Genomic DNA, 25,692 nt, shown 5'->3' on the forward strand with positions numbered 1-25,692 from the left:
CTTCCTGTTGCCTGCCACCAAAATACACAAAAAAGTTCTTTTAACTCTGCTGGGAAATCTGTCCTTGGTGACTTTTGTACAAAGTCTTCCACTCTTTCTTTGCAAGCCCAGGATCTGACTAATGAAGAAGATGAGGTGATGGTGCTTGGCATTCCTACTCTAATTGCAGACCACCAGTCTGTCTCTGCTCATCCTGGTGTGGCTGGAGGGAGGTGCTGATGAGCAGTGCTGTTCCAAACCACTGGATGGACGCAGACTGGGAGCAGTGGAATTAGACACCTTTTGGATGGTTGGAGTTGAGGCATGCAGGAAAAGTTACATTGGTGTGAAGTGCCAGCCTTTTCCAACGTGATTTAAATCCGTCATAAAAACCCTGAAATTAGAAAAATCCAGTTTTAAGCGTAATTTAACATCTGTACAGACAGTATGGATGGATTTAACTAAAACAGTGCAGATGCCTGAGAGGTGGTGAGTGTAAATCACACCTTCGAAACCTCAAAATGTGGCCATTCCAGAAAAAAACTCCTCTCATCCATCTCCTGCTTTATTGTGCTTCCCTGCATAGCTGTATATTTATTTTTTCCTCTGTATATCTGTATGCCTGAATATGAGCACTTTATGTCATGTGAATGAATTTGTCTGCATCTCTCCATGTATTCAGACCTCAGTTGCCATCTAAATAAGCCCAGAAATTGAGGAGGAGAAAACATCTTCCAAGCCTTTTACTCTGCTCTTTTGCTGCTTTTTGGGCCAAAACGAAGCCTTGAGTGGCAGTGGGTTATCCCACAGATGCTAAATGCCTGGAATTCCAAGCACTGATGCTGACCCCCCTGTTAACTGTTCATGCTTTCTTTTCCTTGTCTCTGCCTTCTGTTTAGGATGAAGTTATGGTTCTTGCTCCTGGAAAATGCTGCCCAGAATGTGTCCCACAGCCCTGCTCGGTGTCAGGAAGAACGTTCCAGGTGACTTGTGACAAACCACACCAAAACCACTCCCAGTTTTTTGGCACATCTCTCTTTGCCCTTCTCCCCAGCATCTGACTTTCTGCCAGCACTGATAGCTTAGTACAAACACTTCTTTTTTCCCTCCTGGAAAGGCAGGAGAGCTGAAAGAAATCAGGCCTAGATAAGAATTTGCTGGCCAGCGGAAAGGAAGTTTGCAGGGTGAAGCAGATGAGGCACTTTCTTTTCACACTTGTTTTGAAGGAGGAAAGCAGAAAGCACCGGTGGTCAAAGTATTTATAGCTTTCATTTTTCATCTGGAATGAGTTTAATGCATTATTTAATGAATATATGTATGTGGGATTTTTCTGTCAATGATTTTTTTTTTGGCTAATAATAGTAGTTCAGGCCTTCCCAATGCCATGAGCTTGCAATTAATGAGAAATACACGCCCACAGTGTCATCTAGACCTCATCCCTCTTCTTCCTGTTTGCTGATCATGTAGAGATCAGCATTTTTTAAGAAAAGTTTATTATCTGATAGAGACGTGCAGAAGGAGCCATCATATTCCATAAGCAGCTCAGGTTTCTGGAAGGAATTTGGTTATTTGCCAGGAGTGTTAAACAACTGTATCCATGTTCCTTTTCAACAGCATGGGGAACAGTGGAAAAAAAATGCCTGCACTGTGTGTGCATGTCAGAGAGGGGAAGTCAGATGTCTGAGGGAGACCTGTGGCTCTGTCACCTGTGAGAAGGTACTGAAAAATCACCCACCTCTGATACCCCAGCTACACCTTCTGCTGTGCCAAGGGCTTCAGACTGCCCTGCTCACTGCTGGGTGATGTTTTCAGGGGGAAAACAAGGTGCAGCGCCCCGGGAAGTGCTGTGAGGAGTGTGTGTCTTCCAAAGGAAGCTGCTTGGACGGTGGCACCATCAGGCACCACGGAGAGATGTGGAACAGCACCCGCTGTGACTTCTGCGTGTGCCAGGAGGGGCAAGTCACCTGCCAGGGAGCTGAGTGTGCCAAAGTAGAGTGTGCCAAGGTGAGAAAGGCTTTCTTCTACCAAGATGGATGTGTCAAGTCTTGGGATTTTTTTTTTTTCCCCCTCCCTTTTTCTTTTTTCTTGACTTGAGACGCTCCAAAAACCGGCCCTTGTTTTGTGTGATCCCCTCAAAAACACTTCACAGGGAAGGAGAGCAAACCTGGGATTGCCCGTGCAAGTTTGCACAGTGGGCTTCCATTGTGAAGCAAACCAGTGTGAATCAGTGACTAATTTAACTTGGATTCCCTCCCATGCTGTGTCTGCCTGCTGTAGTGGAGGGTCAGACACACAGAGGGTTCAGTGGTGATCATTGGATTTACCAGGAGCTGAACATGGGGAAAAATGTACAGGTCAGAGATAGTTAAAAGCTTAAGAAATGTTCATTTTATGCTCATTCTGTGTGCTACAGTGGCCTTCAGTAAGGTAGCTGGATATGGAATTCGGTGTTCTACTTTTCTTCATTTTTTCCATGCCATTCTTAGCGTGGAAGTGAAGCTGGCAAGGTGTTTTATTCCCAGTGCTGTTTACTCCAAAACAAATATCCTCCCTGCCAGGTTATGTTATATTTGCTCTGCAGTGGATGTGCAAAATGCATTAGATAGGGTTGAATGCTTCATCCACACATGTACAAATATGCTTTGAATTGGGGTTTTTTTGCAGTGGGATAAGACTTCTGTGTTGTTTGTCACTGCAAAGGCTGAGAGGATTGGGATTGCTCAGCCTGGAGAAGAGAAGGCTTTCGGGAGACCTAATCGTGGCCTTCCAGTACCTGAAGGGGCTCCAAGAAAGATGGAGAGACTATTTACAAGGGCCTGGAGTGACATGATAAGAGAGAATGGCTTCACACTGACAGAAAGTAGGCTTAGATTAGGTATTAGGAAGGAACTGTTCCCTGTGAGGGTGCTGAGGCCCTGGCACAGGTTGCCCAGAGAAGCTGTGGCTGCCCCATCCCTGGAAGTGTCCAAGGCCACTTCTCCTTTCCAACTCAAATGTTTCTGTGATTCTATGATCTGTTTTAATTGGTGGGCTCTTACCTGTTTTATACCTACTATTCCACAGTGTCAGTGAGGAAAAGGGAAGGAATTGTAGCCTTCTGGGTTTTCTGTCTCAGTGGTGATGCTTTTCTGGTGACTCTGCCTGTGTGTGCTGAAATCTTGAGCAGCAGCACCCTTGTGGTGTGTCTGAAGTCCAGCCAAAGCCTGGACATAATGGTTTCACTGGATTAGGTTGTTTTAATGAGTGTTCAAAGGAGTGAAAATCCACACATGGACTCCCAAATGGTGCCAAAAAGGGCGTATCAAGGTATAAAAGTGTTTGTTCACCTGTGACTGTGCCTTTGAAACAGCCAAAATGCACTGAGCGTGGGACCCAAAGTCACCCCTGCCATGGTGCTGCTGCTGATCACCCGACCTGAAACTGCACAGAGAGATTTTGCTGGATGAAAAGCCGTGGTTGCCATAAAATCTTGTGCACTTGCAGCTGTTTGAGTGAGCTGCCTGCGTGCTCCTGGCTGTAAATTGGATCATTTACACTAATGATGATGGCGTGCTGTCATGGCTCAGTGGGGAGGATTAGTTAATATTCACACTCACATCTTGGGTACTGACAAAAAAAATCCATTATTCAGAAAAGCCAGGGGTGTTTTCCAGAACAATAGCTGGAGATGTTAACGTGTAGAGTTCAAAACTCCCCAAGCCAGGTTTGGTCGTAGTTTGCCTCAATAGTGCAAGATGTGCCTTAATTGATTATAAGAAAATGTTCACTCAAAAAACAAATGCTGTGTTTTCTTTGTCCTTTTTATTTTCCTTCTGAAGTTGCAGGTCTGTTTATTTAGGCACCTGCCTCGATAAATCAGAGGCGACGTGAAGCCAGGAGCACTTGGATTTCTCTCTTCATAAGGTGCTATTAGTTTTCTGGTCACATCATCCTACTCAAAGTGTAATAATGAGACCACAGATAGGAACTGCAAGAAGTTTAGCTCCAAACCCTTTCAAGCAAACTTGTCCAGCAAAGTGTCCATGTTGATTCTGACCTAATCCTCCAAAAGCCATTTTGAGCAGGCTGTGAGCTGGGAGTACATGTTCTCAACCTGGAATATGATCAATCTCTCTGCAGCAAAGCCACAAGTTATCTCCCACAGCCTCTCCCTTTTCTGAGCCTTGGCAGAGCAGCGTAGCTGCATTTTTTTGGGCTAGGCAAGCCATGTTGCATGGATAGGTGCTCCCAGTTTTCCTATAGCCTGTGTTTATGCACGTGGGTGGGGATGCGAGAGTTTACAGTACACAGTAGTGACATGAGATCCAAACCCTGCCAAAGGCATTTTGGAGTAATTGAAGAGCAGAAATGTATAGAAGCAGCAGAGAGAGATTTAGGCCGTGTGTGGTCCTCGGTGACTGAGAACCAGATGGCTCCTCCTCTGTTCCCCTGCTCAGGAATGCACCTGGGATGCCAGAGCATGGCCTGGCTTAGGCGTTCTCCCTTGGGGAACCCAACAGTGACCAGTGCTGCTGTTACCTTGGCCGTGTCTTTAATAATTCCCATTTGAAAATAGATTGTGCCAGTGTGGCACAGGGAAAATTATCCTGGAACAGACATGCAGTTGGCATAAATCAGAAAAAACTATTTGGTAATCTTGGAAACTGAAGCTGTTTCTTGTGAGCTGTGTCCTGGTTCCCTAGGACAAAGTGTCTCTCTTTTCTAAATGTTCAGCTTCTACTCGGGCACAAAGAGTTGTGGTGAATTGGGGCACTTTATTCCGTTCTCCTGCTGCTAAATTCTTATCTTCAAACCGAAGTGATTTAAGTGAAATCTGCGGAGTTGTATGGTTGTGACAAAGGACAGGCTTTTTCAATCTGGGATAAATAGAGCATGTGCTTTGAAATTCTCCTGGGAAAATAAAAGTAGAACATTCAAAATGAAGGTAAGCTTCTGTGCATTGAAATCTTGAGGTTGGTCCGGTGCAATCCTAGTGATCCACAGTAAAAAGGGGGAGTGTTTCTCTGCGGGATTTAGGGATGAAATAATGGCCTTATCGCTGAATTCCGAGGCCTTTTCTGAGGTTTGCTCTGCAACTGCAATATTCACTAAGCACATTTTTCAAACTATACCTACAGAGATGAAGTGGGATAGAGAGAAGATAAGGTGAAATTAGATATTGGAGATTGCATTCCAGGGCAAGAGCTGTTCTGCCTCGGCATTCCACAGTGGTTTTGGCGATGTTGATTCCGTTTGCATTGCTGCAACCTTTCTCTTCTTCACAGGGTGAAGAATTAATTCACTTAGAGGGGAAGTGCTGTCCTGAATGTATCTCCAGTCATAGTTACTGTGTTTACAAAGAACATACCAAAGCTGTGAGTATCCTTGTACTTTGGAGCAGGGAAGAGTGAGTTCTGCTCACAAAGGTTTGGAGGGCTTGGCTCTCCCTCTCCGGTTCTGAGAAGGATATTATTTGCAAGTGTAGCAGAAAAATAATTAATATTGCCTGCAGATTGCTTCTTGTGTGCATCTGCTGCAGAATTTCCTTGGTCTCCTTTGTGCAGTTCAATCAATCATTCCCCTTTAATATTTCATATCCCTACTCATAGGTTTCCTGCACATTTCTTAAAGACAGTTGATTTTAATCCTGTAAAATAGAAGCTGGGGCAGTGTGGAGCTTTCTGCCAGTGTATCCCACTGATTATAATCTTTACTGCAACAGGAGCCCATTATTAATATTTTCAAGGAACTTCCCTCTGAAGTTAAAGATAGAGGAAACATTGATTATCTTGATTTAAATATACCAGTAGTGGACTTCTCATTGCTCTCACAGATGAGGACTGGAGCTGATAAGCTGTTCTTTGCCAACAGATGTGGGAAATGAGAAGTTTAATCAATTGCTTGGGGTTTTTTTAGATGCTGAGCCTTTCTTTGCTCAGACCCCTTTCTCTGCCCTAGGTGAGGTAAAACACTAAGGTGTCAGGGTTTTTCCAGCTGGTGCTTTGTCCTTTCTGAGAGAGGAGCTGGCAGAAAAGCTTTGTGATCATTTGAAATGCCTGCTGTCTCTTTTGTGTCGACCCCTTCATCCCCGCGCTGTTTCACCCGGAGATCTCCATGCCTGGCAAATCCACTCAGTGCCAAGGCTCTCCTTGGCTCTGAAGCCGTGTTTCTCCTGCAGAACGGGGAGACCTGGGCAGAAGGGCCGTGCCGGGAATGCGAGTGCCGGGACGCGGCGGTGACCTGCTTCCAGCGCTCCTGCCCGCCCTGCCCGCGGGGCAGCCTGCCTCCGGAGGGGAAGGGAGACTGCTGTCCGCGCTGCCAGCCAGGTACAGTGCCAGGGCCGTCCTTGCCTTGTTCGGGAACCCCTGCGCCCTTCGCTCCCCCAGCCCCTGTCTGATCCCCGCACTGAGTCTTGTCTTGTCTCCACTTTGCACTTGCTAATTAACTCGTTTCCGTGCAATTCAGTTCTTAGGTAGGTTTGAGGCTCCCAGTGACTTCCCCTGGTTTAAATGACAGCTTTCTTTTGGCAAAAGAAGTTCTCCTTAGGATTGGTGTTTTGGAAGTGTTATGTCTTTTTCTTTTTTCTTCCACCTCTCCTTTCTGAATCCTAGCGTGAGTTTTGGAGTTTATGGGCTCCTGAGTATTTCTTGGGAGTGGGAAGAAGAAAGAATGTGCTTACACTGCTGTTCCACAAGCTCACCTGAGGCTGAATGGCTGCCAGTTAATAATTGTTTGGAAAGACTAGGATAGCCTTGGCAATATGGTAATTTTGCCTACAAATTCCTTTTTCTCCAGGATATTGTCATTCCCCTGGATTTACCTTTCATAGTTGGGAGGCTTTAGCTGTGGGTTGCTAGGTTTTTTTGTAGCTCTTCTTGTTGCATTCATATAACTTTGGTTTTATCGGGGTGCTCCAGTTAATGCTTTATCTCATTAAGAAGAAAATAGCTTCACAGTTTAATTGTGCTGGAGTGCCTGGGCACATTTGCCATCTTCTTGTTTTAAAGCTTGTTATTTGTTGCATGCTAATGGAAATGCAAAGCACTACAGATAGAAAAGTGAGGAAAACAGGGCTTAGACAGCTCTGATGGAATTGTCCTTGATTTTTGAGAGGGAACAGCATCTGCACAGGCTGCTGAGGAGGGGACAGATAAAAGTCTTCTCAGCCCCTCTCCCTTCTACTTATCAAGAAGTGCCTCTGTCTGCTGGTTATCCTTGAAAATCTGGCCATTTAGCTTCCATCAAGGTAGCACTTTGGAAAACCCAAGCTTTGGAGTCATGGTATTGGACATACAGAGCCAAACTTGCACTTTTTGTGTCCTAAAAGGTAACTGGCAATTTCCCATACCCAAACCTGCTGTTTTCCTTCTGTGTTTTTCTGTCTTTCAGTGGTGGGGATGAGAAACAAATGCAAAATGCAGCTTGCAGCAGTTCAATCTGTGAGCCCAGAACAGCAGCCCCTGCTGCATCTGCTTCCATAAAGCCAGCAAAAATTGATTGCTGCTTCTCAGAGATGTGCTGGGGGAAGCTGGCAGAGAGAACCCACTCCTTCTCAGCCAGGGGAAAGCAAAAAGCCCCTGGGCAGTGCTGTATTTATGTTAAAACCAGCAATTACTCCCTCTCACTGAGAACTTTTGGCTTGGAGCCTCCCTGAGAACACTTGGCTTGGAGCAGAGAGGCCTTTTTTGCACCTAGAGAAAAACTGTTGCGTTCTGCATCTCTCCAAGTACCTGTGGCCAGGAATTACTTCTGTGGTGCTGTGGCATCAAGGTTTTTCTGGAGGGGGAGCAGTCTGTCACCTGTACTCTGACCTGGCATGGACACAGAGTCTTGACTCACTGCAGGATTTGGCTTAAGGACTCTCAAATTCAGGTTGTTTCGGACCGTTAATTTCTGGTGACTTACAATTTCTACTGCTGAGAAACCACATGGACAATTAATACCCTTTTAATCAATTGCCTAGAAAATCTGAGTCTATATAATGACTTCTCACATACTAAACAGAGCCATAAAATATTTAGCCGCTTCGATATAATCTGGTATATAAAATCCCTCTCCAAATCTAGCACACCTTGTACCACCCAGAGAAATAAGCAATGAATTTCACTTTGATTTCGAAGTTGTGTTGTTTTGTTCCTTCCTGGCTGCCAACACTGCTGCTCTTTTCCCCCTCTGTGTGTTCTCCCCCTGCCAGGTGCGTGCCACCCGGACTGTGAGAGCTGCTCCCAGGCCTCTGATCACTGTGACTCCTGCCGGGACCCCAGGAAGCAGCTGCAGGACGGGCGCTGCGTGGAGATGTGTGAACGGGGCTTCTACCAGCACAGGGGGGCCTGCTTAGGTAACTTCTGCAAGGGGTTAGACCCCCCTTCTGTGCTGCATGCTGTGCTCCTGGCCGTGGGATCCCATGGGTTCCTTCTGAAGAGATTGCCCCGCTTTGGTTGGAAAAGCATTCAGGCACGAGCTGTGCTGTAACCATGAGACTTGGTGAGGTTTCAGACGGAAGCAGATGCAAATTCCTGAACTCTCCAGCTAAAATGAGGCAAAATCGTCTCATTTTGTCGGAGCAGGGAGGGGTCTTTCTGCATCAGGTATTTGGGGTTGATTTTTCTTCTCTCTTCTTTCTCCTGGAAGCCTGCAATGAAACCTGCTCAGCCTGCACCAATGGATTTGAGTGCTCCTCATGCCAGACACCCCTGCTGCTGAAGGATGGGCAGTGTGTGACTTCCTGTGGGAAGGGCTACGTCCAGGATCAGCTCCTCTGCACAGGTACCTCGAAGCAAAAGAGGCTGCAGTCCTCTGTGATGCTAAAACCCCCCTCTCCTGCAGCATCTGCTGTTGACATAGGTGTTAATGTTCACTCTAGAGTAAAGGAAGGAGCGAGCAGAGGAACCAAGTCATACAGGGTAAAATTGATTACTGCTTGGGGAAATATTAATGACAGCTCCTCAGTGGAGCAGTTATGCTCATTTTGCTCATTTTGAACACCAATGTTTTTCACCACCGACGTTTTTCACTTCCTCTTTCAATTGCAGTTTCACTTGGAAATGTGACCGTGTGTTTTGTGGTGCGAAGGGTATGGAGCAGGATGTGTGCCCTAATTTTGCTCATGATGGGACACCCTGAGCCTTGCCTTTTGATCCAGGAGGATGTGTGTGTTTCTTTGGCTTCAGGGCAGACTGCCTGTGCCTGCTCATGCCAGCCCTTTCAGGATATGGTACTTTGAGGTGTAAAGAAAACTGCTTGGAGGGGTGGGGGATTGATAGGACTCAGAAGACACTTTCTGAAGAAGTTTCCTGCTTTGTTTTGCTATTCATTTGATCCATACTATGCACTCTTCCTGGAAGTGCACTGGGCTCACTGCTCGCAGGAAGCATTTTTACAAAGTAAATTAGTAATTCTATAAAATGCTGAGATGTGTCTAAATTCTTTATCTTAGCAGTTGGAAAGACTGGGAGTAAGATTGGGAAGTTAGCTTTCTCTTTGATGGAACTATGACAGTGCTTTTACGGGCTTCTCCTGCTCCTTTGAAATACTTTAAACTCTTCCCAAACTGTAAAGCAGCTGCTTTTTCATCATGGCAGTTTAATTGTTTTCTCTAAAATTAACACTTTTCTCATCTTGATGTTGGCCTTTGTAGAAGGCTTCTAATTATTTCTGCAGCTCTGATTCAGCAGAGGGGTGGAGCAAATGCTTAACTTCTGAGCCATCGCTTTAATTTCTTTGGAACAAACCCTCCTGCTTAGAATTAAGTACAGGCTTCGGGCTTTTGGCACATTTCAGGGCGAAGCACTTTAGATGGTAAGTCCAGCTTCCTTTCCTGAAGTGGTTTCCCTTGAAGAGCTGACCACTTGTTTCAGGGTTTGAAAGTCTGAAAAACCTGTGTCCTCTGGCAGCCACTACAGCCCAGGGCACCATTGTGGATGTATAAATAGACAAGAGAGACCCAGTCCAAAAGAATTTATAGACTTAAGTATCAAACAATCTTCGACTTCACTTGGTTTTATTTTACCACTTCCTTTCCACCTGCTCTGGGTGTTTTAATTGGCAGTGCCCATGTACTGCTGAAGGGCCAGGGAAAGGCTAGTGTTTCATTTTATTGCTGGTTTGTCGATACTGATTGTACACTCCATCCAAATTTGCAGTCACGCATGCTTGTAGCTGAATGTTGCTGGGAAAATTTGTTCCTCTTTCCTCAAGGGAATTAAACCAATTTGCTTTAGTTCTGCCTGGCTGCATTTCCTGCATGAAGTCAAACCAGTGGAGAAAGTCTTACATTTCAGATGTGGTCTGTAATTCATTGCCATTCACTCTTTCCTTGTATCCTCTTTATTTCTGTGAATCTCTGATCAGATTGTCGAGACAGGCCTCAGAGTGCTCAGAAAGATTTTCCTCATAATGGTTTTAACATCTACAATGAGCATGTTCCTAAATCACAGAAAGGAGGAACTAGGCTGTGTTAATTGCTATAGTTCCAGTAAACTCCCTCTTGAGGAACTCGCTCTGGACTTGAAAGAGACTTAACACCAGGTTTCTTGCTCTATCCTCTTGGTGAAGCACTGTTGTCTGCATTGTAGAAAAACACAGTGAATTAGCCTTTCCTTTTGTTCATGTTTTATAACAGCTGGTCTAATTGAATCTCTTTCGAATTTTTGATTACAGTTGTTTGATCTCTGCCCTATTTTAATCCTACATCAGGGTTGTTTCCTGCCCTCATCCCTCCACTTGCTTCTGTGAAGAGTTAAAACCATTAAGAGAAAGTAAAATTGAGAATAAAAGGTAATAAGTTCAGTTATGTAGCAGTGGATTTAAAGATCGTGGATCAGTTCGTGTCAGGCAGAGTGGTGGGTTCTCCCTTGGCAGAAACAGAACTCCCCCACCTAAGGCAAAGCAAAGGGAAGAAAAAGTAAACTATCTTTGCATGGTAGAACAGAAGGGCTCGAAGGACTTGCAGTGTTCAATGCTCTCACTGCATTTTTCTAACTTAATTATTTATGTTTTCAAGATTATTCAAAAGCCCAGGCAGAACTGGAGTGTTTCTGCTTTCATCTCCCAAAATGCGAATGTTGAAGTGTGTAACTTGACACTACCAGAGCCGGCTCACTCTGGAGCAAAGCACTTGGGTTTCTGCTCACCATGTGTTGCATTTCCCTGCTGTCCCTGGCTGTGGAGGATCCCCCAGGGGCCGGGCCTGAGCGTGGCTAAGCTGAGCTTGCCCAGCTCCCAGGCAGGATGCAGGGGAGAGGTGGCACAGATCGGTGGGACGACAAAGCCCAGCAGTGCCTTCTGTGTTCTTACTGGCACACCCCTGGCACTGCCCTCCTGCTGTGGTCAGGCCTGGGCGTGTTTTATGCATTTGCAGAGAGACATTTTGGTGAGCTGCAAAACAGCCCCTACAAATCCGAACTGGAAGTAGCCAGTGGGGGTGGAAACAGCTTCCTGGCCGTGCAGTCACTTCTGTTGATTTATTTTCACACAGCCACTTGGTTGCTGCAGGCAAAGATGTTTGAGCTGGCAGTGGCTCATTGAATGCTTCCATTTTCCCCCTGCTCTTTCCACGGAGTTGGTGCCTGGGTGTTTGGGCGAGGAGCAGCTGTTGAGCCTGGCAGGGATCCAGCGCTGAAGGAGCCAGGGCTTCTGAAGGCAGGATTGTAATCAGGGAATCACAAAATGGTTTGGGTTGGAAGAGATTGTAAAGATTATCATGTTCCAACCCCTCTGCTCTGGACAGGGACGCTTTCCACTAGTCCAGGTTGCTCAGAGCTCCATCCAACCTGGCCTTAAACACTTCCAGGGATGGGGCAGCCACAGCTTCTCTGGACAACCCGTGCCAGGGCTTTGCCAAGGGCCAGCAAGAGCCAACTGGTAGCTGTTTAAATGCAGAGTCATGCTGGCAGCAGGGAAAAGTGTCTCTTGGAAAGGAGCAGTACCTCTAGGGAGGAATTGACAACTTTGCAAATGACTGGAAATGTTCAGATGTGCTGACATACCGAGGCAGGTTAACAGGCAGGGGTCCCAGTTGTGCAGTGGGAAGTCTGTAATTAAAGGATCCGAGTCCTGGCACCCACTCTTTCAAAAACATGTTGAAAGTTAGAGTGAGCTCAGAGAGGAGCATAACACTCAGGTCTGGAAGGTGAAGTGAGGACATCTCACTGCTTAGAAATTTACAGCATGAACTCATACTCTGCAGTTAACTTTCGAGTCTAGACGTGCCCTGAGAATCATCCAGGCTGGAAGGAGATGCAGGGGTTTTTATCAGCAATGGAAATTATCGACTGGAGCAGGAAAATGTGCACAAGCTCTGCCTTGGGATGGGACGGTTGGTGTTCATTGTGTTGGGATTGTGAAGGGAAGACCCTGTCCAGCACAGGATGCCCAGGGTCCTTTTGAGACACCCCTCACATTGGAGTGTTCAGGAGCCAGAAGATCCACAGCACGCTGGAAAGATCAGGAATGAGGTGGAGGGAAAGAAGATGCAGGAGGGTGAGATGAGGGAGAGCAAACAGCTAATTGAGGCAAGAAAAGGGAAAATAAACCAAAGTGGAAGTGTGGAGAAGAAGCATCCAGAATGCCAAAGGAGCACGTGCTGGGCATGAGCTCAAATGTCCTGTGTCTTGCCCCCTGCACACTCCCTGTTCCAATGCCAGGTGTTTCAGTTCCCTCCTGTGAGATGGAGCTGACAGCACTTCCCTGCCTTGGGCAGCAGTGAAATCCCCTGGGAGGGGGTGTTATGTCCCTGTGTGCCATATGACTCATGTATAATGTGCTCTTAGTTCTGTGGATGAGCTGCTGCTGTGCCTGCTGGTTTCTGCATTGCACTGACGCTACTCACAGTTGAGTTCTTCTTGGGTGGCTGCATCTTCAGACGTGTTTGCTGGGCAATCAAGAAGTTCCCTTTCTCCCACCTGCCATAGACTGGGAGCACAAGCATGTACCTGCCTTATTGTGAAATAATAAATTGAAGAACATCTTTGGAACATATTTGGGTGTAATTGAGAAAAAAAAAAATCTTAATAGCTAAAAGAACTGTAATTTGCACCGTTGCTGCACCACTGGTAGCACAGGATTTAATAGGAGCCTGTGTCCCATTCCTGAAGAATTACTCAGGCTGGGCATGTGAGGATTTCTAAGTCAGTTCCTTCTGCACTTGGAAGGACAGGAGGAGTTGTTTCTAGAAGCAGGCTGGCTTGTTTTTCATTTTGCCAAACCTCGACTGCAGCCCTGCAGCGCAGTTCTGTGTTTGTGCCTGGAGCTGGGTTACTGTCCGCAGTCACCCCAAGGATCTGAGTTTTAAGTAGCCTGTGATGGGATCTCTTCCTATTTCCCTTTGTGCTTGTACAGCCCCTGGCACCAGGGACTTTACAGTGTTCCCAACACCTCCTGGGCTGATAACAGCTACCCTGCGTGCTCTGATCCATGCTGCGCGTCCCATTCCACGTGCAAAATGCAGCTGGAAGTTGTCCTGCCGGGACGGCTTGGACGAAGGGTTCTAACCTAAGAGCAGCAGTGGGTTGTGTTTGTTATTTCCCATTTTCTGTGGCAGTGAAAGCCTGAGCAAACCTGCGAAGAAGTGCAGTGGTGCAGGCTCTTTGCTGGAAAGAGCTGTCTGGAAGGGGGTTGTTGGCTAATCCTGCACTTTTCTCCCCTGCAGCCTGTCACGAGTCCTGCTCGTCATGCTGGGGAGCTGCTGAGAACCATTGCCTGTCCTGCAAGGACCCATCACATGTGCTCCAAGCGGGGCTCTGCCTGGCCAGCTGTGGCCAGGGGTTTTACCCAAAGGATGGGATCTGCACTGGTAAATACCTGTGAGAGAAATGCTCTGCACAAGCAGGAATCAATATTTCATTTAGCCATGCAGCAGCTGTGACTTTATTCATGTCTGACAAGCCAGCTGCACCTTGTGCATTCGTACCGGGTGAGGGAAGCTGCTGTTTGTTTGTGAGATTATTAATTCATTTACGCTAATCAGATGCTGAAAGGTTGAAGGGGTTTTTCCTCACTGAACAGCTTGAAAGCCTGAGTTGTTTCTGAGGGCTTGACAAATCCATTTGTCTGCGGAAAGAAAAATGGCCTTTGCCAGCAGGTTTCTGTAAATTTAATTATAATTCAGCATCACAGTAACTAATACCTGCACAGCAGATGTGCTCGGGGAGCTGGGAAGGTTTGCTGGGAAAAAGGGAGAAGAGGTGGCTAGAGGGAATTAAAAGACCTAAGTCAGACAGATCCTGAAGGGGGAAAAAAGAAGATCTCAAATAAAGAATCTCAAATTTGCCACACGCATTCCAGTCTAGCCTGGATTGCTGTTGGCAGCCACCACCAGCTGCTTGGGAGGACTATCCATGGTCAGTCAGGGCTTGTTTGGACTCAGCTGTGTTGCTCACACAGGTGCGTCTGAGCCACAGCTCACTAGAGAGAGCTTAAAACCTGGAACATGTTGGCAAAATTGTTGCTTTTTGTGCTTATTCTGGATCACCAGGTTCCCTTTCAGTTTGGTTGATGTCTAAACCAGGCAGTTTTATTCACCTATGTTTTAAGTGTGCAGGCTTGAAATCTTATAGCTGAAAATCATTTAAGCTGAAAAGGAAATTTACCTTAGGTTTGATTTTTATTGCCAGTGGTTTCTTGAAACCCCATAGCTCTTCCTTGAAACCTCTGAGATTCAGACCTTTCATCTTCTACCAAACCTATCATTTTGATACCCAGCTGGAGATCTGTTTTGTCTGGTGAAAAGAAACGGAAATTGGTTAAGTAAAATGCTTGGCTCTTCTAAATATCCAGCAGCAAATTGCCTTAGGGAAGCCAGAGTTCCATGGTGCTCTTGGACAACAGGTCAGTTCACTTCAGAGCTGATTGCCTGGGATGATATGGACCACAGGAATTGATAAGAAAAACTATCATGCTTGATTTTAGCTGCATTTTCCCACTTTAAAGAAAAAGGGGAGGTGGGAAATTACCATTTTATTCGATCACCCTTTCCCCCTCTCCTTCCTGAACAATCTGGTAACTGCTGCTTGCTGTACACTGCCATGTAAAGATTTATAGGGTGGTTTCCAGACATGGGCAGAGGTTGATGGCTCTGTTGTTTTTCCCTAATTGAGTGCATGTCATTAATAAGCCGTTCTCTTGGCAGCTTGTGGCCAGTCCTGTGAGAGGTGCTCTTCAGAGCCAGCCAGGTGTGTGACCTGTGCTGCAGGGAAGCTGTTACACGAGGGGAAGTGCATTCCTCAGTGCCCAGATGGCTATTTCCCGAGTGGCAGTGGAAGATGCAGAGGTAAGAGGTGTAATTTGCATGACCTTTTCCTGGGCTCTCAAGGCACCCTCCTCGTGTTTTCTGCTCTTCCCCAGATGTGGGGAGGGAATTCTAAGAGCACAGAAATGTGAGTGGGGACAGTGAATTTGATCTTTTTTCTTGTTTTCTTCAGTTCACTTGTGATGGGTTGTTTCAAATGACCCCTTTTCCTCACGAAACATGCTGAGATACATACTCAACACATTGTGTGAGCCAGAGTTATTACTGTTAGTACTTACTAATGCATATGCACTTCTGCTCTCATTAGTTCACCTAGCTGAGTCTCATTCCAGCTGGGAATTTTCTACAGCTGGAGAAGGCTGCAGTCAGCAACACCACTGTGAAGGAGTGAAAATGGGATGTTTCAGTTCTGTGTGCTCTGTTTCTTTATCAGCTTGTCACACTTCATGCTCCACGTGCAAGGGACCTCTGGCCACTCACTGCACCTCCTGTTCCTTCCCTCTGGCACTGCGCCAGGGCCAGTGCCTGGAGAACTGTGGAGAGGGTTTTTACCAGGATCACAACATCTGCAAGGGTAAGCTCTGTACTTGGAGTAAGTTGCCCAGCTGCTGAAAACCAGGTTTTGTTTTTCCTTTATCCTATGCTAAGCCAGTCAATGCTGAATTCCTGCCTTTCCTGCTGATTTTCCTGCTTTGAGAAAAAGTGAATTTTCCCACAAGCTTTCAGCTTTCACAGCCCCAGGATTTAGTGATTTCAGGGACTATATTTTTCTTTTTTTGGTGTATGCTGCTGAAATAAATGTACATTGCTTCCAAGTTTTTCTCAACATGAGTTAAGCGGTGGATGAAATTCCACATATACCTAGTATGAAATTCCACATGTTCCTGGCATGAAATCCCACGTACATCTGGTAGATTTGCAAAGACCGAGGTCATCTTTGCAGCAGTGGGAAAAGTGAAAATTCGGAAGGTGAATTTCTGCTTCGTGTGAGCCCTTCACACTGTCATTTCTCGCTGTCCCTCCCAGTGAGATGGAGCTCACTGTTGCAATTCGAGAAATTAAAGGAGAATTGGCTGCCTGTGGCATGGGGCTGCAATTTTTTATTTGTTCATCAGCTTTACTCAGGCAAAGAGCTGTTCCTCGGGGGTGAGGGGAACGATGTCAAAGTATTTTTCTAAAATTCCTGTTCTGTTGTAGAAAGCACAGGTTGTTGGGCCTTGTCATTGTCTCTGGGAAAGCTGTCCCAGAGCTGTGGCTCTGATGGCTCTCTCCCTCTGTGTCCAGGTTGCCACCCATCCTGCCGCTCCTGCGCCGGCCCAGGGGCCACGCAGTGCCTGCGATGCCGGGCGCCCGAGGACGTCCTGCAGCCTCACCTGCCCAGGGAAGGAGCTCTCCATGGCCTTTGCCTCCCCCACTGCCAGTCCCAGTTTCATGTGGATAGCACAGGAGTCTGCAGAGGTGAGAACAGCTGTTCAAAGCCCTGGGGTTTGGGTGTTCGGGGGGAGTTCGTACCATGGTACCATGTTTGGTTTGTATGTGCTGGGAGCCCTGTGCCTGCCATCAGTGTTTAAACTCTGTAACTTTCAAAATGGCATGTTCTAGTACTTTTGAGGGAAAATGTAATCTACATAAGACTCGTGACTAAAAGACTCTGGTACTTTCTTTTTAAGTGCCTGTGTTCAAGCCTGCTCAGCTCAGTGTAGCTTTCTTTCCATTGAAGCTGGGTACGTGATTTTTAGCACTGACTTACTTTGAAGCTGGATCAATCCTTAAATCCTTTTCAAAAAAGACTGAGCTTTCTCCTTCTTAGCCCTTGGAGCAGGTCAAGACATCCCACAGCAGTCTTTTCTTTTGTGGAAGGTCTTCTGCTACATGCCCTGCCATCACTTCTCCTGAAATATCAACTAGGAAGCATTTCCATGAAGGCTAGAGTTTGGAAAAGTGGGTAATGTGATGTACGTTGGGGATACATGTGGTTTCCCACCAGTCAGAGAGATAGTGACTTAAGTAAAGTAGTAGTAATAGCAATAGTAACAACACTACTGATGGCTATTTCTTCCTGTTGAAAAAACCTATCTTTTAAAAGTGGACATAATTTAAAGTCCATTTATTTTGATTTTATCTCTTTGTCTCAGCTCAGTGGAATGAGTATAAGCTCATTTTTTTGCTTTAGAGGATATTATAAAGGAAGAAGTGGCTTTTCTTTTTTTTTTTTTTGGTGGAGTGATTCTGTCTTAAACAGTGCCCTAGACAGGTACCCAGTACTTTGAACTGATTCCTGAAGGCATTCGTGTAGTGAACCATCCATGCAGTGGCTGTTCCTTGGCAGGTAATGGGTTTTCCTGGCTAAGTCCAGGTCGTGGTGTAGAAACTGTGTGAAGGAATCCCTATATTCCTGCCTCAGGTGGGCGAACACACCTGAGCAGAGCTCAGTGACAGCTCTGATTTATGTCACAGGGCAAGAATCCCAGCACAAGCCCTTGTGGTTTTGGCTCTGCTGTGTCACTGGTGGCATTAGAGTAGGAGTTTGATTTATTGTAGAAAGAGGTGAGCATTCAAGATGCCAGACTCTGAGCTCTCACTATAAAATGCTCACACAAGGTTTGTAGGCTGAACCTTTTGGAAAACGCAAACCCACAGCACTGTGCAGAACAGAAGCATGTTCATATGTAGGGCAAAGTGCTGGTTTTGTAGAGTCACAGAATGGCTTGGAAGGCACCTTAAAGATCTCTCTGGCAGCCAGCGAAGTGTAGTTATATAAATTATTCTATTTAATTTCATCTCCTCTGTCCAGCCCTGTGTCTTGTTTCCCCAGAGTCCAGAAGTCTGTGTTCAACTCACACACTGGAAACTGTGGCCTCCAACCGCTGCTCTAGTAAATATGAGGTTTTTAGCTAGTGAGTTTATATATTGTTATTTATTTAATCAGATGGCTTAGCTGAAGATGATTTGGTTTTGGGTCAGTACCAGGAAAGAAGTGCAGTTTTTAACTGTACTCTTCATTCGTGCTGGATCATCCTCGTGATGAGCGTTCGCTTCAGGTGGCCAGTCCACCTCTGTGGATATTTGCTCCAGAATGGCTGATGATAGCTGTTCAGTGATAGAAAACCCTGCCTGGAGTAACTGCAGGGTGATAACAGAAGGTGATTTCAGCAGCTGGTAAGTTTGCAGAACCCCAGGGCTCTTCCAGGGAGGACAACAGCATCACACGGCATCGGGCAGCTCAGCGTTGCATTTCAGTAATGAACTGCGCAGGTGCAAAGAAATATTAAATATGCAGCTGTCTGTGCTTGCTCCTTACCTTCAGGAACTGCTCTCCACTTTGTACTCCTTTCTACCTCTCACAAGCAGAGGATCCTGTAAAGGAAAAATACCTTCCTGTCATCCTTGGGAAGAAAGCAATTCTGGCCATATTTTGAGGCAGTAACAAGCGAAGTAAGCCAGAATTAATTTGGCTTTCTGTGTGTTCTTGTTTTTCCCTTCCCTGCAGAGTGCCACTCCTCCTGTGCAGGCTGCGTGGGGAATTCCTCCCAGGACTGCACGGCTTGCCCGGCTTCCCACGTGCTGCTGGCGGGCAGGTGCCTCCCCGCGTGTCCCGAGGGGCTGTTCGGCCGCGGGCATCGCTGCTCCTGTGAGTGCCCCTGCAGCTTGCCCTGCTGCCTCTCGTGCCGTGCACCTCCCGGCGGGCATTTCTCAGTGCAATTGGAGATGCTGCCAGATTTTTATGAAGCTGTTTAGGTATTTTCAGGGGAGAATAGGATAGTCCAATTTCAGGGAATGGAATCTCCTCCTAATGGGAGAGAGGTGAACACTTGGAATCATAAATTACACTCCGTTTTTCTCCTCAGGACTGTTTCCCTGAAGATACTTCGTGCTTGGTTTCAGAATGGTGTTCCTAGCTTGTGTGCTGTGGAAAAGACTCTTTAATGGACAGCACCGGAAATTAAAATACTTTTATTAGGCAAAGCCTCAAATTTAGAGAGAAAAACCTTTTCTAAAGTCCATTACTCTATTTATTCAATTGATTCAGCCAAGGAACAACTTTATAAATAGATTTATTTGGCAGGCCATTGTAAAGATTCATCAGTTTTGAAGTGTGCACTGCCACCTTAGAGCTGAGGTAACTGCTGAGTGCTGCTTTACGTGGTTTCAGGCTTAAATTTCAGCGTCAGGAAAGTGGCATCTTGCAAGCTGTGTCCTTTTATTCAGAAAGAGCTTTGAAAGTAGTTTTTAAGAATTTTTTACTGACTGTTAGCCGTAGTATTTTTATCTCCTTCAGATCTGTAGCATGGAAATCTGGCATCTGTCTTTAAAGCTGGAAGGACAGAGAAACAGTCCATGAAATATTTTTGAGTGCACTTAAGCCACTTTCTTTGCCATCTCTTTGTTGAGCTTTTAGCAGACAGAATGGCTAATGAGCTGGCAGGGCATTCCTGCTTTAGAGGCTTCAGTTTGGGAGGGCTCGGTGAAGAAATCATTCCTCATTTTTCCTCTCATGCATATCAAACTCATTCCACAATGGTGTTCATACAGTCCCAAGAGAAGTTTAATTTATCTCCCCTGTGCATCCCACTTTCGTATTTTTATATGCACAAGGATATGCTGGAGGGAGGAGTAACAGAGCCAGTCTCTCTCTCTCTTATATTGTGTGTAGATCTATACCTTGATTAATGTAGGGAACAAATCGCATTTTTTAAACTGACAGCCCATTCCTCATCTTGTTTGTTCAGAATGAGGATGTAAGAGCCTTCCAAACCACAGCCCTGCAGTCCCTGGTGCCATGAGACCATTTTATGCCCATGTTTTGTAGGAGTGAACGATGGTGGGAGCTGGTGTTTTGGGGAGGGAGGGGAGAGGGTGCACCACGAGCATAACCAGGAGTGTTGATTTTCTTGCCCAGCCTGTCATCCATCCTGCAAGACATGCCATGGTCCCTCTGATTGGGAGTGCTCCACCTGCCACCCCCATGCCACTCTGGATCGTGGGAAGTGCAGGACAGGCTGCAAGGAGGAGCAGTACCTCAACCTGGTGGGGTATTGTGTGGGTGAGTAATGGGAGCTGCTGTGGGATGATCTGTGTCTGTGCCATTAACCTGCTCCTTCATGCTGCCAGGAAAGCTGCTTAGGTCCTGCTCAGACCTTCAGGAAAAGGAGTTAAGTTAAAATTTGTGATCCAAAGAAGCAGTTTATGGGGCCCTAAAGAAAAACTGGCACAGTAAGTGTTGCTGTGTGCATTTTTGGGAGGTAATAGGATTTCTGCATGGGGGTTATGCTGTGTGGGTGCTCAGTGCCTGCACTTAAGCCCATCATCTGAAACCACTGATTGCATTTATCTGTTTAAAAAGAAAAATCGCTTCTAATCCGTCATACAGACACGTATAAACATATCCTGGGAACTGCTCCAACATTTTCTGAGCTTTATCAAGCCCTTTTTTTTTTTTTTTCTGTGTCAAAAAAAGCTACGGTGTGTGAGGCTTAATCCAGGCTGAACAGTTCCAAATGAGATAAGGAATCATAAGAAAAGGGAAAAATGCATTAGATGTAATGAATATATCCATTGAGAAGCTATTGTTCTCAGTTTAATATGATTCCTTTTCACAGAGACTTCACTTTGCTTACATCTGTGTCTTGGGTAGTCTTTTTATGAAAGACTTGTTTCTTTGCTCTCCACAGTTTAATTCTATGAACCATTTCTTCCTTTTAAACAACAGTGATTGTTTTCTCTGCAGAGACAAAAAGAGCAGGGAAAGAAAGCGTGTGAGGAGCAAGAAAATATCCTAAAAGTACTGTACAGCTCCTTAGGAATTCAGGCTGGGGAATGAAGATGTTTCATACAGTCAAATAATTACAATCTGAAATAATTCAGCATTTCAGTGTGAAGAGGTGTCTCTGCCCTGTACAATTTCAGGGGATACAATGGTATTTATTCATGTTCTGGCATGTCAGAGCTCTATGCACTTTATTTCTTCCATCTTATTTCCCCATTAATTTGCATTGTGCTCCCTATGGAAGAAGTCCTGTGGAAAAGTGGCCTTCTAGATGTAAATTTCGTTGGGAAAACCTTAGCACCATTTATTGCCAACCAGGATTCTTTCTGAGGAGAGTTAATTCTGCTGCTTTAATTATCCCCTTTTTTGGTGTCATGGACCAATTAGCCTGCTCCCCAAATCCCAGGTGATCAGGGAGATGTCACAGAGCTGGGCAGGAACTGGAAGCAGTGGGTTCCCTCAGGAAGTGTGGAGGGCATTCCTTGTGGCATGGGAACTTTCAGTGTCCATGTGCTTGAATGCATCGATGAAGCTGTGAGAACCCTTGCAGAGGAGCACAACTGAGGTTTTTTGCCTTGACAAAAGCCAAGTTGCTTTGGCCCTGGATCTGCAGTCTGAAGCGTGTTGCTCTTTGAGCTAAAATTATGTCTGGTGTTTAAGCAAAGGATGTTTGTTGCCAGTTCTCCTAGAGATAAAGAGCTCCACATCCAGGTTGTTAAGTTGCACTCATTCTTCTCATTCAGCACTGATTGAAATGCTAAATTTGCCCTTGCAAGTTATTAATTATCAGTTAAAGAGCAGCTGTCCCATAAAAGAGAACATTAAAACCCATGACACTCTCATAAGATATGATTTGCATCAGAATCTAACAAAGCTTTTTCCTTCACCTCCCAAAGCAATATATTTTTACAATTATCTTCCCATTTGTCTTTAATTCCCAACCCTCCAGGCAGAATTGTGTTACGACTTATAGGGCCTGCTGTGCATTACAGTCACCTGCCATGCTTTATGGACCTGGAGGGGAAAACCTTTCACAGAGGCTGGAAAAAACCAGCTGTCACTCCAAACCATTGCCTGGGAATTAATGGTGTTATTGTGCATGTTACCTGAATGAGGATTGGAACATTTGCCTTGTCAATAGGAAAAAAAAAAAAAGGTCTTGTTTTCAGCAGTTAATCAAATAAGCATTTCACATTTAAGCAGAAGAAAGACAAAGTGTGCTAAACTTTCAAAAAAACGAGTCTCTGAGCTCTGTTTTGGGCACCCAGAATTTGTGCCAGTTCTTCCCTGAGAGTGCTCAACTGACTAATTTGATTTTATAGCCCAAGTGTATGTACAGGAATGTGTTTGAGACTTTAGCCATCCCCTGTTGAGTCCCACAGCTTCCGTGGGTTTTGTTTTCCCAGTTCAGAAACACTCCGTGATTTCCCTCTCCCTCTTGTCCAAGTCGATTCAGCTTCAGGAAACCTTGCAATCACCAGTCTAAAAAACCCCAGCCATTGCTAAAAGTCTTGTCCTGCTCGTAAACCCCTGCCCTCACTTTTCTGATTTCGAATTTCCTTGTTGATCTGGAAGCTTCCCTGTTATCTTTTCATCCTGACTGCATGGAAGGGCAATTAGACAAATGCAGAGGGACTGGACGGAAAGAAAACTGCGAACACCCACAGATACAGAATCCCCCACAGCTCAGTCTTATCTTCCAGCTGCATCTTCCAGCTGCAGGGGAGCTCCCAATCCCCGTGTTCCGCAGGCCCTGCTTTCTTAGGCTGCGTGCAGTTGGGAGAACGTTCAAAGCTAAACCGGGAGGGCTCGCTCAGGAGGGGGCCTGTAACAAGCTTTGCTGCCTTGTTCTTAAAATTCCAGGAGGGACACTCTGACAACAAGAAATATACTCAGTTCCTTGTAAAATTAATGAGCTGTTGCTGTCCTTTTAGAGAGACATTGATATCATCACAGAGAGCTGGAGCTTTGCTGAGCAGAGCGAGAGGGGCTTAGCTCCACCAACTCACTGGCGTGCAGTCTCCTACAGAATCAGCAGCTGAGCTGCCAGAGGAGGAAAAATCCTTTCCCTGCTTTGGTCTGGGCTCCTTTGTGCCCAGCACCATCCAGCTGGATCTCCCACCTCACACTGCCTAGGGAAGCTCTCACAGGATGCAGGCAGAGCCCTGCAAACGCGGTTGCACTTCAGCAAGAATTCACTTTGGTTGTTTTGAGTGACAGATTCCCTTCCAGGTCTTGGAAAAGAGACACAAAAAAACCATTCCAACAACCAAAGCAAGGCAAAAATCCTGGTCAACGGTGTGTATCCTTTTAAACCAACCATACTGATTTACTTTCTGGATTTACTGTAAGATACCAGAGACTTTTTGTACATTGAGGTGCCTGTAAGGCGTGTGGTGTTTTCAGCCCTGATTTTAAGTCATGCTCTGTCGTAAGCCTCAGACCTCACCTTAGAGTTCAGCACAAAACTTGCATCGGGAAATGCTTTTCTGGAGAGCCCCTAAGAGGGGAGAAATGTTTAAACAATATGAGCGGGTGATTGCTTAGCAAATGGTGGAGCTGAGAGGCAGAAATGCCTCTGGTTTCCTTTGTGAGCATTCACAAACACTTCAGAGAGGATTTTGTCTCCCCAACAGCCTCTTTTGTCTTAAAACAATCTGTAACAGATAAATTCTGTGTAGGAAGGGCACTGTTTTCTTGCTTTATTTGCTAAGAGAAAGCTAAAGAGTGTGTGGAAGTCAAGTAACTCTGGAAATCCATGTAAGTAATTCCATTCTACTTTACAATGAAAGTTGCTTTTTAGCAAGACCAGTGATAGGGAAGGTGATGGGGGTTATTTTTGCATAGAGGTGAAGAAAGAGGAAATCAGAACCAGCTGGAAGGGGTGCAGGAAAACATTTTGTTTGGACAGTGGGAGCCAAGTCAGTAGTCTCAGGAAGATGAGGAGCGAGGCATTGGGACTACAAGCCAAGTGGTGACAGACTTCCCTAAGAATCCAGTTGGGATACTGGAAGGGGTCTAAGGGAATTAGCTAACTGTGTTGCACTGACCTGCAGCCAGCTGGGGATGTGAAGGCTCCAGAAAGCCCAAATGCCACAGGCTGTAACGTGCCCACTGGCTGAGCTGGAGGGAGGATTGACAGGGAGAAGGCAGAAGCAGGAAACAAGTAGGGCTGTGGGGTGTTATTGAGAAGCACAAAGAAAACATCCCCCTTCTGTTAGTCCTCGCTTCAAAGGGAGCCTGCTGTGAAAAAGTGAAATCATCTCTCCCTAAACAAAGCACTTCAGTTCTTCCCTCACTCTCTCACTCGCTCCCCAATGTCCCTCAAATTCGCCATGAGCGTCAGCCCTGGGTTTTTTGTTGGTGTTGTGTGTGCTTTGATCTCCAGGCTTGCAAAGGAACAAGAGTGTGATGGGGCTGATTCATCCTAAAACAGTAACTGGGAAAACTCTTTCCTCTCGTGGAAGCAAAAAGAGAGGCTCACAAAGAGAAAACTCCGCTGCAGCAGCACAGAGTTTTGTAGATACTTAGATTTTTAAGTGTTAGTTTGGGAAAATCTAGGATTTTTACTGCAGATACTGACTGTTTGATACCCTACACTTTCTCAGCTTCATTTTTATGCTCTGTTTATGAAACCTTTCGACCAGATGTGTTACTCATTATACCCTGCCAAAGCTCTTTATTAGAGACCAGTGGCTCCAGCAAGAGATTAAAGTGGAGGAGTATTATTTTAGCAGTAAGGAGAGTCGACATATTACCAGGTAAACGTGGAAGTAGAAAAAATCTAATTGGATTTATGTTAATTTTATTGGTTATATGTGCCTAAAACTCTTCACCCCACCTCCAGGCCCGCGCGTACAAATTACAGGTGCTCAGGGCCTTTTGGATGATCTCACAGTCCTTGCTCCTTAAGGTGGGCTGCATGTGATCCTTTCTGGCTCCAGGGACTCCAGAGAGATGGCAGGTCTTTCCACTCCAATGTCAGTGTAGGTCTGGGATCTTTGGCAGTGAAGATTCATGGGATTTATGCCTTGGGTATGGAGTTGTTCTCCTGCACAGTCGGAAACTGCAGAACGATAACCCCTGTGAGCTGCAGCCAGCCCCTCTGAGGTTGGTCACTGAGTTTGGGAGCATGACTGCATGTGCTGCTTTGCTTTTATCTGAAGCACAGAGTGTCTTCCTGCACACCTTTACCCCAGCTCTGGCCATTAATTCCCCAGCTCCAAGGCTGAGAGCGTGGGGCAGAAACTCGATGGATTACATACCCTGTAGAAGCAGGAGGTGAAGGAGGCAGCTGCTTTAAGGACCTTGGATCCCTGCCTGCAGTCAGGAGTGGATCCATTTCTGAGCTGCTTCTGGGCTTTTGCAGCAGCAGTGTTTGGTAAGAATCACCTGTGTGTGACATGCAGGAGACGTCAGCTGGGGCGAGGCTCCAGCCGCTGCCGCGCTCCTGCAGCTATGGATGCAGAATTCCTCCAGGCTCTGACGTGAGCCTGTCTTCAGCTTGTAAAATTAGATTGCCTGACAATCTGTAGTAATGCTGTCACAGGAGACAAAAGACAGGAAGGTGAACCTGCAGCAGAAATCTGACAAGAGGCCAGGTACTCAAATCAAGCCTCATTATTACATTTCTTTCAAGACAGTCGTCATTTCCTTTTTAATTTTCTCAATTACCATAATGAGGATTAATTTGGCTTCCAGGTTGCCTTACACTGCACCT

General features: G+C 45.9%; 1 protein-coding gene across 3 annotated transcripts in view; it reads left to right on the forward strand.

The window, feature by feature from the left end:
* The window catches only part of FRAS1 (Fraser extracellular matrix complex subunit 1), a 109,560-nt gene that overhangs the window by 38,623 nt on the left and 45,245 nt on the right, over positions 1-25,692 (forward strand). For all 3 annotated transcript variants that reach the window (XM_039550676.1, XM_039550677.1, XM_039550678.1), the window contains exons 7-19: positions 879-962; positions 1,594-1,695; positions 1,792-1,983; positions 5,244-5,333; positions 6,137-6,284; positions 8,153-8,296; positions 8,590-8,724; positions 13,607-13,750; positions 15,086-15,226; positions 15,639-15,779; positions 16,490-16,663; positions 18,696-18,836; positions 20,106-20,249. In XM_039550676.1, coding sequence (XP_039406610.1) covers positions 879-962; positions 1,594-1,695; positions 1,792-1,983; positions 5,244-5,333; positions 6,137-6,284; positions 8,153-8,296; positions 8,590-8,724; positions 13,607-13,750; positions 15,086-15,226; positions 15,639-15,779; positions 16,490-16,663; positions 18,696-18,836; positions 20,106-20,249 — 1,780 coding nt within the window. The remainder of the gene's footprint in view (positions 1-878; positions 963-1,593; positions 1,696-1,791; positions 1,984-5,243; positions 5,334-6,136; positions 6,285-8,152; positions 8,297-8,589; positions 8,725-13,606; positions 13,751-15,085; positions 15,227-15,638; positions 15,780-16,489; positions 16,664-18,695; positions 18,837-20,105; positions 20,250-25,692) is intronic.

Source organism: Corvus cornix, chromosome 4 (genome assembly GCF_000738735.6).
Source record: "Corvus cornix cornix isolate S_Up_H32 chromosome 4, ASM73873v5, whole genome shotgun sequence".
Lineage (NCBI taxonomy): Eukaryota > Metazoa > Chordata > Aves > Passeriformes > Corvidae > Corvus > Corvus cornix.